The sequence below is a fragment of the Hyla sarda genome, chromosome 6, assembly GCF_029499605.1.
Source record: "Hyla sarda isolate aHylSar1 chromosome 6, aHylSar1.hap1, whole genome shotgun sequence".
Taxonomy (NCBI): Eukaryota; Metazoa; Chordata; class Amphibia; order Anura; family Hylidae; genus Hyla; species Hyla sarda.
In genome coordinates this window covers 90,039,464-90,053,298 of record NC_079194.1, presented here as the reverse complement: position 1 = coordinate 90,053,298, position 13,835 = coordinate 90,039,464, and the positions used below count along the sequence as shown (strand labels likewise).

Below are 13,835 nucleotides of genomic sequence, written 5' to 3'. Positions count from 1 at the left end.
TTAATTCCTTTTTGGCAAGTGTTACTTGCCCTATAAAGGGCGGCCCCACACAAACCTCTCCCTATTTCCAACTAAAAACCTACGAGAGTAGGGCCTTACAGGGGAGATTTCTACCCTCACCTGTGACATTGAACAATACGTTGTTCCCTTCTACCTTTTAGAGGTCTTTGCATCACATTGATACTTGGTGGTGTAGGTGGCACATGGTGCTTTTTGCAAACATTTCCTTTTCTTAAAATATATGGACTCAATTTTTTTAATATCTATCTTTAGAAAAGTTGTTTTAGCTAATGCATATCCTCAATACTTACTAGTGGTCTGATGCGGCGGAATTTCTGTAACTGGGGAGCATCACCTTAAATATGTTTTGCACTATCCATATTTGTGAAGTGTTACCAGGTGTGGCACCATGAACAATCTACTCTGATGCATCAGGCATTGGTGGGTAGAAATCTCTTCACATTTTTTGTGACAGACTAGTTCTCTGTGGGGTTATTATAGCCCCCGCCGCACTAAACACCCGCTCTGATGGCACACTACTGGCTGGACACAACAGCTTTTCCAGGGCAAACTCTGTTAGTTGCGGCCACAAATCAAGATTGGCTTCCCAGAAGTCCAGCTGATCTTCAAAGTGTGTTGGCAGGATCATGTCAAGATATGCCACCACCTGCTGGTTCAGGTCTTGATCCAAGTCTACCTGCTGCTGATGAGTTGCTTCACTATGCGAGTTGAAAAAAAAAAAATACTCATCAGCGACTGTAGACTCAGGCTGCTGCTGATGGAGCTGGTACTGCTCCTGCTATCCCTCCCCAGCAGCCATGGCAGTGAGCGCAGAGGGCCCCCAAAGTCAGACCTGTGAGAGCATGGACGATGGTGCAGATAGGCATCGGCCAACTGACTACTTAGGATGTCTCTGTAGTAGGTCAGTTTGTCCTCCCTCTCAATGGGTGTAAAAAAGCCCCCATTTTGTGCTGGTAGCGAGGGTCCTATAAGGTGGACAGCCAGAAGTCATCCCGCTGCCAAATGGTGACAATTCGGAGGTCACTACGCAAGCAAGTGAGCATGCATCGTGCCATTTGTGCAAGTGACTCGGAGGGACTCTGCCTCCATTTCAACTGCATACTGCCACAGTGTGTCTGGGTCCTCTGTCTCGTTTCCTCATAACCCTCTAGCTCCTCTGGCTGCTCCTGCTCCTCCTCTCCTTTCAGATGACTATAAAAACCGCCCATTTCGCAACACCTAAACTGTGCTCCACTGTCCCCCCTCCTCTTCCAGTTCAGCCCGACAGGGCTCATGTGGCCGCGAGATGTAGGTGCACGTCTCTAGTGCCCTGACCAGCCATCGTTTCCAACATGTGTTGTAGGAAATGAAGCAGTGGAATGACGTTCATCCCGTAATCCTGGCGACTGACTAATGTGGCTTCTTCAAAGGGCCTGAGCAAATGTAAGGTGTCACGTATGAGCTGCCACTGGTTGACATTAAGTTACTCAGGGTCCCCCCTATCCACTTGGATTATCAAAAAATTGGTGATGGCTTTTCTCTGGTCGTATAGTCGGTCCAACATATGGAGGGTGGAATTCCAACGTGTGGAAGCATCGCAAATCAGGCTATGATGGGGGATACGGTTCTGACGCTGCAGCTCAAGGAGGATGTGCTTTGCGGTGTACAAGTAGCTGAAGTGTGTGCATAGTTTCCTTCCCATTGTTAGGATGTCTTGCAGATGGGGGAAACAATTCAGGAACTGCTTAACAAGATTGAACACGTGTGCCATTCAGGGTGCATGGCTCAGGCTTTCTTGTCGCAGCGCAGACAAGATGTTCTTCCTGTTGTCGGTTACCATGGTTCCCATTTCCAGTTTTTGTAGAGTAAGCCATGATTCGATTTCTTGGTGAATGACTTTTAGCAGTTTCTCCCCTGTGTGACTCAGTTCGCCAAGGCAAACCATGTGAAGAACAGTGTGACACTGCTGTGCCCTGTTCACATGGTATGCTGGAGGGGCACTGAGACTTGTCCGTGCAGTGGAGGATGAGGAGGTGGAGTCGCACACTGTCACAGGACCAACGGCCTGAGAGCGTTGAGATGGAAGCGGCGTAACCTGTCGAAGTTGCTGTTGTGGCTGTGCAGAAACCACATTTACCCAGTGGGCCATAAAGGACATATATTTTTCCTGACTGTACTTACAGCTCCACACGTCGGCGCCTCCGTGCACTTTGGTACACACAGAAAGGCTCAAGGACTGGCTTACCTTCTGTTCCACAAAATTGTGCAGGGCTGGTACTGCCTTTTCTGCAAAGAAATGACTGCATGAGACTCTTCACCTTGGCTTGGCAAAAGCAATCAGTTTTCTGAAAGGTTCAGAGTGCACCACTTGAAAAGGGGGAGGGACTGCAGCACCAGCAACTTGGACTGGAGCACATTCAGCTTCTGCGCTGTTGGATGAGTGGGCGCATACTGTTGTCTCTTGTATATGGCTTTGCGGATGTACTGCTGGCGGAATGACTGACTCAAAGTAGGAAGAGCAAGAGCATCTGGAGCGACAGAAGGTGGGTATGACAGACTGCTCCCTTCAGTTGAGGTGGTGGAGCCTTGGCTGGCTGAGACAGGGAGCCGCATGCCACTGGGTGATGCAGCAGGCTGGACCACTGCATCAGAGCCACGGTTCTCCCAGGCTGTCTTATGGTGACACTGCATATGTTGACGCAGGCAGTGTTGCCAACATTGGGACCCTGGCTACACTTCATCTTCTTCCGACACATCTTGCATGTGGCCAGGTTAACATTCTCCGGATGCTTTATGAAAAACTGCCACACCGCTGAGTAGCTAATTTTCCCACCAACAGTCCGCACTGATTGACTGCTACTGCTGCTGACTCCAGGAACCCCTGTTCCACTACCTCCCGGGAAGGTAGGCTTCCACAAAGCAGGTGGTTTACCTTGGGCATGTTTGGCTCCAGACTTCCTACTTCTGCCACCATGCTGACTCCCAACCATGCTACCATATTGCTGGCTCAGCTGCTGCCTAACGGGCAACCTTCTTCGCCTGATGATAAAGCCCCTTCTGCACCCGGCTCCCAAGTGTGATCGGCTTCGCCATCGAGTTATGTCTGCATGTCACTGATGTCCTCCTCTGGTTCCCCAACAGTGTCTGCTTTAGGAGCCTGAACGCTCGCAACAGCATCTCCCATGCCACTCTCCTCATCACTACTTGCTCGCCTAGTGGAGGATGTCTCCTCCACTTCTTGGCTGGGCAGTAGCTGCTGACTTCCTCTAGTAGATTGTACTCACTAAATAGTGGAACTGAACCCACAGCATACAATACTTCTGTGGGGGAGGGAACCACATAGGACAGAGGCAATGAGAGGACAGACTGCTCCTGGGCCGTGTCAACTGAGGGTTGTCTGAGGAACCCACCGACTGTTGACTGGGGGTGTCAGATGTCACTTGTGATGAAGTGGATGACCGTGTTAATCAATCGATGGGTTGCTGGTCGAGACACGACCGTTTGCTAATACCGGGAGCTCAAGCCTCTTGCTGTGACTCCTGCTGCCACTCGCCCCTAGTCTGCTGTGACCTCTGCCTGATGAATTTAGGCCTCTGCCACTCCTTCATGTCCTGGCACTTCTCTACCTGACATACTTATACACCAGCTGAGTGCGTATATGTTACAATTATGAGAGGAGGACAATAAGCTTCACTACCCTTAAAACTGTATTAGACTACAGAAATGTGTAGCTTTGGCTGGCCTTTCACAGTAACTAGGCCCAAATTAGTTTAACCCCTTTAAGGACCACGGGTTTTTTCGTTTTTGCACATTCGTTTTTTCCTCCTCACCTTTTAAAAATCATAACCCTTTCAATTTTGCACCTAAAAATCCATATGATGGCTTATTTTTCATGCCACCAATTCTACTTTGCAGTGACATCAGTCATTTTACCCAAAAATCTACAGCGAAATGGAAAGAAAAATCATTGTGTGAAAAATTGTAGAAAAAAACGCCATTTTGTAACTTTTGGGGGCTTCTGTTTCTACGCAGTACATTTTTTGGTAAAAATGACACCTTATCTTTATTTTTTAGGTCCATACAATTAAAATGATACCCTACTTATATAGGTTTGATTTTGTCGTACTTCTGTAAAAAAATCATAAATACATGCAGAAAAATGTATACGTTTAAAATTGTCATCTTCTGACCCCTATAACTTTTTTTATTTTACCGCGTATGGGGCGGTATGATGGCTAATTTTTTGCGCTGTGATCTGAAGTTTTTAGCGGTACCATTTTTGTATTGATCAGACCTTTTTGATTGCTTTTTATTCATTTTTTCATGATACAAAAAGTGACCAAAAATACGTTGTTTTGGACTTTGGAATTCTTTTGCGCGTTCGCCATTGACCGTGTGTTTTAATGATATATTTTTATAGTTCGGACATTTAAGCACGCGGCGATACCACATATGTTTATATTTTTATTTACATGTTTTTTTTTTTTTGTTTTTATGGGAAAAGGGGGGTGATTTGGACTTTTATTAGGGAAAGGGTTAAAGGGGTACTCCGGCGCTAAGACATCTTATCCCCTATCCAAAGGATAGGGGATAAGATGCCTGATCGCGGGGTCCTGCCGCTGGAGACCCCCCGTGATCTTCCACGCTGCACCCCGTTAGAATCAGCCCCCAGAGCGTGCTCGCTCCGGGTCTGATTACTGACGATCACGGGGACGGAGCATAGTTACATCACGGCTCCGCCCCCCGTGGGACGTCACACTGCTCCCCTTCAATGCAAGCCTATGGAGGGGGTGTGACAGCTAGATAGGGGATAAGATGTCTTAGCGCCGGAGTACCCCTTTAAATGACATTTATTAACTTATTTTTTCTTCCTTTTTTAATTTATTTTTTTATTTTATTTTTTGCATATCCCATAGGGGGCTAGAACACTGCACACACTGATCTTATACACTGTTCACTGCAAAGCTATAGCTTTGCATTGATCAGTGTTATCGGCGGTCGATTGCTCAAGCCTGCATCTTGGGCTTGGAGCAATCAATCGCTGAAGGGACACGCCGGAGGAAGGTAAGAGGACCTCCACTTGTGTCCCAGTTGATCGGGACACCGCATTTTCACTTCGATGGTCCCGATCAGCCCCACTGAGCAGCCTGGAAGCTTTCACTTTGGTTTTTAGACGTGGCGTTCAACTTTGAACGACGCGCCTAAAGGGACAATAGCAGTGTTCTCTGCAGCGCGCTATTAGCCCCGGGTTCAGTTACATCCAGGGACCGACCCGATATGACACGCGTTATATATCACTGGAGCCGGCCAAGGACGTAAATATACGTCCTTGGTCATTAAGGGGTTAACAAGAAAATATATAAAGGACACCACGTAGGTATACAGTCATGGTCGTAAATGTTGGCACCCCTGAAATTTTTCTAGAAAATGAAGTATTTCTCACAGAAAAGGATTGCAGTAACACATGTTTTGCTATACACATGTTTATTCCCTTTGTGTGTATAGGAACTAAACCAAATAAATGGGAGGAAAAAAAAGCTAATTGGACATAATGTCACACCAAACTTAAAAAAATGGGCTGGTCAAAATTATTGGCACCCTTAACTTATTTGGTTGCACACCCTTTCGAAAAAATTGAATTAAATCTGTTGCTTCCTATAACTATCAATAAGCTTCTTACACCTCTCAGACGGATTGTTGGACCATTCTTCCTTTGCAAACTGCTCCAGGTCTCTCTTATTGGAAGGGTGCCTTTTCCCAACAGCAATTTTAAGATCTCTCCACAGGTGTTCAATGGGATTCAGATCTGGACTGGTATGTTTGGGGTCATTGTCCTACTGGAAGACCCAAGATCTTGGACGCAAACCCAGCTTTCTGATACTGGGCTGTACAGTGTGACCCAAAATCCATTGGTAATCCTTAGATTTCATGATGCCTTCACACATTCAAGGCACCCAGTGCCAGAGGCAGCGAACCAACCCTAAAATATCATTGAACCTCCACCATATTTCACTGTACTGCCTTCTTTTCTTTGTAGGCCTCATTCTGTTTTCGGTAAACAGTATAATGATGTGCTTTACCAAAAAGCTCTATCTTGGTCTCATCCTTCCTGAGGGCCGGTCCGCGACCTCAGGGGAAATACGTTTAAATCTCAACATTGTACTTTCCAATGTCCAGATTTATTGCAATAGGTACAAAAGGGTCTTTGAGTCCCCGGGGCCTATTGGGCAGAGGATTGCAGGGGTTAACATGGCGGGGAGCAGAAGCAGACATAGATTTGCTATGTAGGGGCGGTTCACGGTCAGGTGGAGCGGCCCCACTGGCAAGCTCCTTTACAGCCTGAGTCAATTGTTCAATGTCCTGCTTAAGACTCTGAGGTTGTAGCGACTGGTAGGATAGTGGACACTGGGGCGGGAGCCAGTGGTGGTGACTGCATGGGTCCAGCTACCGCCTCTAGTGGTTTTGGGATAGGGACACCATTTTCTTCTGATTCAGTCCCGGACTCTATGACCTGAATAGCCAGCCTCTTAAAAGCGGGAAAGGACAGACTGGGGTTTTGCACTGCTAACCTCCTCAACTGAACTTTGTCCCACTTATGAGCCCCATCAATAAATCTGTCCATCAATACTTTGTTACCCTGAACGGGAGTGATGCCATCTAGCTTTTGAATCGTCTCTAGGACAACGGCATAAGCTCTTAAGAGTCTCGCCTGGTTTCTGACGCCTCTCATACAACTGAAGATGTACCTCTGATGGAGAATGTGACTCAAATACCTGGTACAGCCCTTCAAAGATCTGCACTACAGTCTCCTTCTCCAAGGCGGGCCAAGTGCTGGTCCTTGTAGTTGTCCTGTGAGCAGCTGCACTTGTTGATTAGGAGGGAGAGAGTAAAAGACAAACTCTGGATCTTCTCCTTGAAATCCCTCAGGGTGAAGGGGTCTCCGTTGTAGATTGGGAGGACAGGATTCCCCAAGAACACATTGTTGATGTGAACTGCAAGCGGAATCGGCAGCATTCCGACCGCTGGAGCAGCAGATGCTCCCTCTGCTGGTGATGAATGGGCACTGTTGCTGGGTTGATCTGGAGAGCTGGGTGCTGACATCTTGTAGATCTCTTAAGTGCGCTTTCACCTTAAGATGATTTGAGTGCGTTGTCGCTTCAAGATGTTTGGTAAGATGCTGCAGCAGTTTAATCTTGTCTGACTGGAACCCTCTGAGTGGCACTCTCCCACTATATGGCAAGTACCCAGGGAATCTGCTGGGCACTACGGGATTAATGCGAGTCGCCACTGGTGTCGGAGACTTACTGCTGGTGCTTGAGTGTAGCTCGCAGTCCCTGAAACCTTCAATATGCCTGCGCCCAGGGAACTTCCTGTTCGGTCCGGTTAGTAAAGCCTTCCCCCGTGCAACACAGGGCAGATCTTTTTAGTTCCTAAAGAGGCATCACCGCTGGGGACAGACAGGGTGGAGCTGCGGCCGCTCGCGGGAAACAGCAGACTAAGTTTGACCCTTTCAGGTACTGATTTTGCACATTCAGCAATGGCAATTAACAGTCTTTCCTTCACCTCCCCCACTATTTTACTAGCGCCTTTAGTAAAACACATTACAATTAGAACAGTTAACTGACAATTATATTGCTTACTTGCAATTGATAGGTGGCTCCAAACTTTGGCCTTGAGGCCTCCTATGCTCTGGACAATGACACTGCTGGAACACTGGTCTGGACTTCACCTCCAACAGAAGTAGCAATGAGCTAAGAGAGGAAAAAAAGAAATTGCAGCTCCTCCCCATCTTGTATAGGGGGGCTGTGCAAGGAGCCCATAGGTCACTAGAGAGGTCACTGGGTTCTCTGGGTAACAATCATATAACTTAATCATGTGACTAACAGTAAAGGTCCTTTACTCATTATGTGAAAACCCTTTGTGGGAAAAGATACTGCAGGAGACCCCCGGGGACAGACAGGGACTCAAGCTGACAAGACAGAAGGACCATATGGGACCATATCCTGTACTGGGATACTACACAAGCTATACATGTTAAGGTCCTTTAACCTTTCCTGATAAGTTTTATCCTTCAACCCATTAACTAGTTTAGTAGCTCTTCTCTGAACTCTCCAAAATATCTATATCCTACGGCCTCCAGTACTGCGCACAATACTCAAAGTGAGGTCTCATTAGTGCTCAGTACAGTGGCAGGAGCACTTCCCTCTTTCTACTGCTAATACCCCTCTCTATACACCCAAGCATTCTGCTAGCATTTCCCGCTGCTCTAGGACATTGGCTACCTTTTAAGTCTTCTGAAATAATGACCCCTAAATCCCTAAATCCCTTTCCTCAAATACGGAGGTTCGGACTGTATCACATATTCTATACTCTGCCCTTGGGTTTTTAGGCCCCATGTGCATTATCTTGCACTTATTCACATTAAACTTTACTTGCCAGAGTTCTGACCATTCCTCTAGTTTACCCAAATCCTTTTCCATTTGGCGTATCCCTCCAGAATTATCAAGTATTACAAATCTTTGTGTCATCAGCAAAAGACACAACTTACCATCAAGACCTTCTGCAATATCACTGATAAAGATAAACAAAATGATTCCCTGAGGTACCCCACTGGTATTAAGACCTTGCTCTGAATATACTCCATTAACTACAACCCTCTATTTAAGGAAAAACAGCTGATTTCTTCCAAAAACTGCACCACACATGTTTTCAGGTTGTGTGGTATTATAATGTAATAGCGGTGGTTGTAATAGCACACACAACCTGAACTTTGTTTTTAACCCCTTTAAAATGATACCTTAATTATATAGTTTTCTATTACTGCACTAATTTAAGAAAAATAAAATGCTTAAAATTGCCCTAATTCTGACCCCCATAACTTTTAATTTTTCCATGTTTAAATTTTTTTTTAACCTCTTAAGGACTCAGGGTTTTTTCGCTCTGCACTAGTTTTTTCCTCCTTACCTTTAACAAATCATAATTCTTTCAATTTTGCATCTTATTGGCTTATTAGCTTATTTTTTTAAATTACACCTTCTCTTTATTCTGTAGGTCCATACGATGAAAATGATACCCTACTTATATAGGTTTGATTTTGTAGTACTAAAATCATAACTACATGCACAAAAAATGTATATTTTTAAAATTGTCATCTTCTGACCCCTATAACTTTTTTATTTTTCCGTGTTTGGGCCAGTATGATGGATAGTTTTTTGCGCCGTGATCTGAATTTTTTAGCGGTAACATTTTTGTGTTGATCAGACTCTTTTATCACTTTTTATTCATTTTTTTTTTTCATGATATAAAGTGACCAAAAATATTCTATTTTGGACTTTGGAATTTTTTTGCGCGTACGCCATTGACCGTGCCATGTAATTAACTATATATATATTTTTATAATTCGGACAATTCCGCACTCGGCAATACCACATGGTTTTTTTTGTTTTTTTTTATGGGAAAAGGGGGGTGATTCAAACTTTTCTTAGGGAAAGGGTTAAGTGATCTTTATTAACTTATATTTTTTTATTTTCAGTTTTTTTGCTGAAAAAAACAAAGGGAGCTAGAACACTGCACACACTGATATTTTACATTGATCATTGTTATCCCATAGGATAACATTGATCAATGATTCTGCCTCTTGACTTCTCATGCCTGGATCTCAGGCACGGAGTAGTCATTTGGCGATCGGACATCCAGGAGGGAAGGTAGGGGCCCTCCTTGTGTCCTCCAGCTGTTGGGAATGCCACAATGTTGCCAGGGTGGTCCCAAACAGCCCACTGAGCTAGCCGGGAGTAGTTTACTTTCACTTTAGGCGCGGTAATCAACTTTGAACGCTGTGTCTAAAGGGTTAATAGTGTGCGGCACCGCGATCAGTGCCGTGCGCTATTAGCCAGGAGTCCCGGCCGGGCCCAACCCACTATGACGTGGAGCTATGCCGTTGCCCCACATTATAGAAAGATACAGGTACGTCCTGAGTCCTTAAGAGGTTAATAACCACCGGGTATGAACTGTTCCATTCCATGCATGCTTAATACTCCCATAACTGATATAGCCATCATGGGGTATTAAAAGGTTAAGATTGCTACAATTTCAAATAAATAAAAATTACCAGTTTCATACCTATTTTCAGACTACTAACAAGTTACATTTATTTTTTATTTATTCTCCTGTCTGTCTGCTGGGATTTGTTTCAGAAGTGCAGTACTTAAAGGGGCCAGAACCTCTGTCCATATGACAAATTACTGCCTCTGAATGTAATAGAGGGAATTTTCTTCAAAGAAACCATGCAGTGGATCTCATTCTGGAAGCCAGAAGCAAGAACAGCACTGGTTTTGCACATAGTTGCCTATTTAATTAGAGTGCAATCTAATTTCACTGCATTTAAAATCTGAGGCTGCCCTGGTAGCTTCCCCTATTTATATCCACTACGGAGAAGGGATTGTCTAACTAATCCATAATCTGGTCACTAAAGGGCAATCCCGGTTTTAAACTTGTTGCTCACTGGCATTCAGTTTGTACTTATTTTTTACCTTGTTGGTTATCTAATAATTGTAGGTTTTACTACTTTCAGTTCATAAAACAAGGTCTTATGTATACACTCACAAATATGATTAATCCTTTTTCATTCTTACACTACATTTCCATTTTCAGGGTTAAATCTCATTGAAGACCAGTCTGTATACTCTTCACCAAAAGATGATGCCCTGCCAAATGATCCAAGAGTTAACCACACTAGACAAAGCAAAGGGTCTGGATACTCGCCACTTGAAGAGTACAGGAAAGGAAGGAGACATTCTTCTAGAAGTGATAAAGGGCCTTACAGAGATCACATGAAGAAAGGACATTTTAAGAGCAAACACTGTCAGGATGGATTGATTGAGAACACTGTGGTTGAGGTGTACAACAAGTTTTCAGAACAGCTTAAGGCGGTTCTAAGAGAAAAGGATATTTCATTTACTGGTGTTTCAACACCCTTACTGTCATCAGAAGATAGGGTGGTCAAGCTTTCAGACTGGCTGGCTACCCAAGCCTCTGAGATACCTGTGCATCAATATGTAGATGAGCTACGTGTAAAGCTGGATGTTGTTGTAAATTCACGTACTAGACCTACAAATATTAACAATCCTGTTGACGGATCTTATGAATCAAAGGGAATTGTGGCTGACTTGGAGCATGGACAGCAAGGCTACATTACAGCTGGTAATTCGGATCTTAAAATGGACATTTCACAGACAGAGCCTTCACCAAGTTCTGAATCGGGTCATAATGGTTGTATAGAGCATGCTTCTTCCAGCAGTGCAGTAAATGCTCTACCACATAGAAGTCCTGTTTCTCATATAGACACACTGCCTCATGCCTCACAGGACAACATACTTAAAAATCCACAGAAAGCACCCATCTTGCCTGATATTTCAACATCTCATACAGCTATTAAAGATTTAATAAACCAAATGAATCCAGAAGTATTCAACAATTTGGTGAAGATTTTCTCTCAAGTAAACAAAAACATAGTAAAATTCTATATTCATGCAGAAGAAAGCGCTATATGTGATGAAATCAAGGTAAGGTGATACAGATTGGTTTCTCTTTTTACACTGCAACACAACACAATGGGGGAGATTTATCAAAACCTGTGCAGAGGAAAAGTTGCCCATAGCAACCAATCATTTCGCTTCTTTCATTTTTCACAAGCCTTTTAAAAAAATGAAAGAAGCTATCTGGTTGCTATGGGCAACTCAGAAACTTTTCCTCTGGACAGGTTTTGATAAATCTCCCCCAATGTATCTATATGTATAATGACCCATATTAACAATAGTCAAAGATTGTTATAAAATTAAGCATTGGGGGACATTTGATGTACACGTATGTTGTGTGTGTACACCCTGGGTCCAAAGTGCGCTTAGGAGAAGTGATTTATAGCCAGTGACTGTCAGCATTCAAGGTTAAAGGGGTACTCCGGCGGTAAGACATCTTATCCCCTATCCAAAGGATAGGGGATAAGATGCCTGATCGCGGGGGTCCTGCCGCTGGGGAACCCCGTGATCTTGCACGCAGCACCCCGTTAGAATCAGTCCCCGGAGCGTGTTCGCTCCGGGTCTGATTACTGTCGATCACGGGGCTGGAGCGTGTGACGTCACGCTCCGCCCCCTCAATGTAAGCCTATGGGAGGGGGCGTGACAGCTGTGATCACAGCCTATAGGAGGGGGCGTGACAGCAGTGATCACACTGGTGGTCATTTAACCCTTAAAATGCTGTGATCAATACTGATATGGTATTTAAAAGTCAGAGTGCCAAGTGTCGCTATACGTTAATGTGGCCAACGAGGTTTTCTGAAGCCCTCAGTGCCAGCCATACTAATTCTGCTAAAACAGTCTGCCTTAGGCAGCCTGTACAAGCATAGCACCAATTTCACTGTTTAGTGCTATGCGGTTGCATAGAATTTAACATTGTTGCAATCTGACTGCTTGTAATAGTCCCCTATGGTACCAGGTGACTGCTTATAATAGTCCCCTATGTAAAATAAGTGATAAGAAAAAAGTTTTTAATACAACAAGGCCCCTTCTGCAATAAAACATCTGCCTCTTTCCCATTTTTCAAATAAATAAAACAATGTAAACAAAATTAAAAACGTGGTATAGCAGCCTGTGGAATTGCCCAAAAATAGCAAATATCAGAATGACAGAGATTTTTGCTCACAACATATTTTAGAAAAATTTTAGTTATAGAGGCCAGAATAAAGTGATTTTAAGCATATTGCCTGCAATAAATAAAGCAAACTCTACAATAAATGGCAGTATCTTCATTAAAATACCCAATTTATATAAAGTCCACTGCGTAGAAGCACCCCCCAAAGTGCAAAATTGCATCTGTTACACCCCGCAAATATTTATATATACAGTATTTATTTCTGCTGTATAATTTGTTGTAAAATGATTACTGTCATTACAAAGCAAATCTGGTACAGCATAAAACCCTTTATATGGCACTCTAGGTGGAAAATTTTAAAGGTTATGGTTCTCATAAGGCAGAAGGAAAGAAATGAATATTCGCTGTGTCCTAAAGGGTTTGATGAATTTAATGTTATATTGCATGTTAAACAGCATGTGTCAGTGCACAGGGTTCTTAATTTTAGGGTTTACATAAGGTGCTATAATATAGAACAGAGGTCTGCCCTGATCAGTAAGGCTGAAAGATTGTGCCTTCTATTTATGGGTTGAGCAAAACAAAGTTCTCCTGTTCTACACAATGGAGTGAGTTTAGACGCTGTAACAAATGTCCCAACTTTTTGTTGATCACAAATAAGATATTGATCACATAATCAGTTGGCATTGAGCTATACTAAGCTATTGTTTAAGTAAAGCTTTGACTTTTACCCTAATGTTAGCTGCCTTTTTAATATGATTTTGGCCCTTGAACCAATTGCTTGTAATGTATTGTTTATTTGCTGCAACTGGCACAGACACACAATAGTATCTTAAATTGGCAACACCGAAGGAGGCCCAATAGCCAAATGTAGCTTCTGAACCACTAGTTTAGGAACATCGCATTACAGTCCTAGTGGTAATTGTTATTGCCAGGAAAAAACTTAAAGCAGTTCAGATACATTTTTGGCAGATTTCTATCAGACAAGTAACCTTGGGATAGAACATTTCATGATTATAAAGTTGCCTGTTTATCAATGTATAAATTCAAGTATCAGAGTGTGTGTGTGTGTATGTATATATGTGTGTATGTATGTGTGTGTGTATATATATATATATATAATATATATTTTGTAGAGACAAGCTTTCGGGATTCCTCCCTTTATCAAGTCCAAAGCAAATCTAAGCTCACAA

At 43.5% G+C, this 13,835-nt stretch overlaps 1 protein-coding gene across 5 annotated transcripts in view; it reads left to right on the top strand.

The window, feature by feature from the left end:
- Positions 1-13,835, top strand: part of TASOR (transcription activation suppressor) — a 140,976-nt gene that overhangs the window by 111,711 nt on the left and 15,430 nt on the right. For all 5 annotated transcript variants that reach the window (XR_008844930.1, XM_056524397.1, XM_056524396.1 and 2 more), the window contains one exon: positions 10,651-11,561. Coding sequence is in view for 4 of the 5 variants with exons in the window: in XM_056524397.1 (XP_056380372.1) it covers positions 10,651-11,561 (911 nt within the window). In the remaining variant the exon portion in view is untranslated. The remainder of the gene's footprint in view (positions 1-10,650; positions 11,562-13,835) is intronic.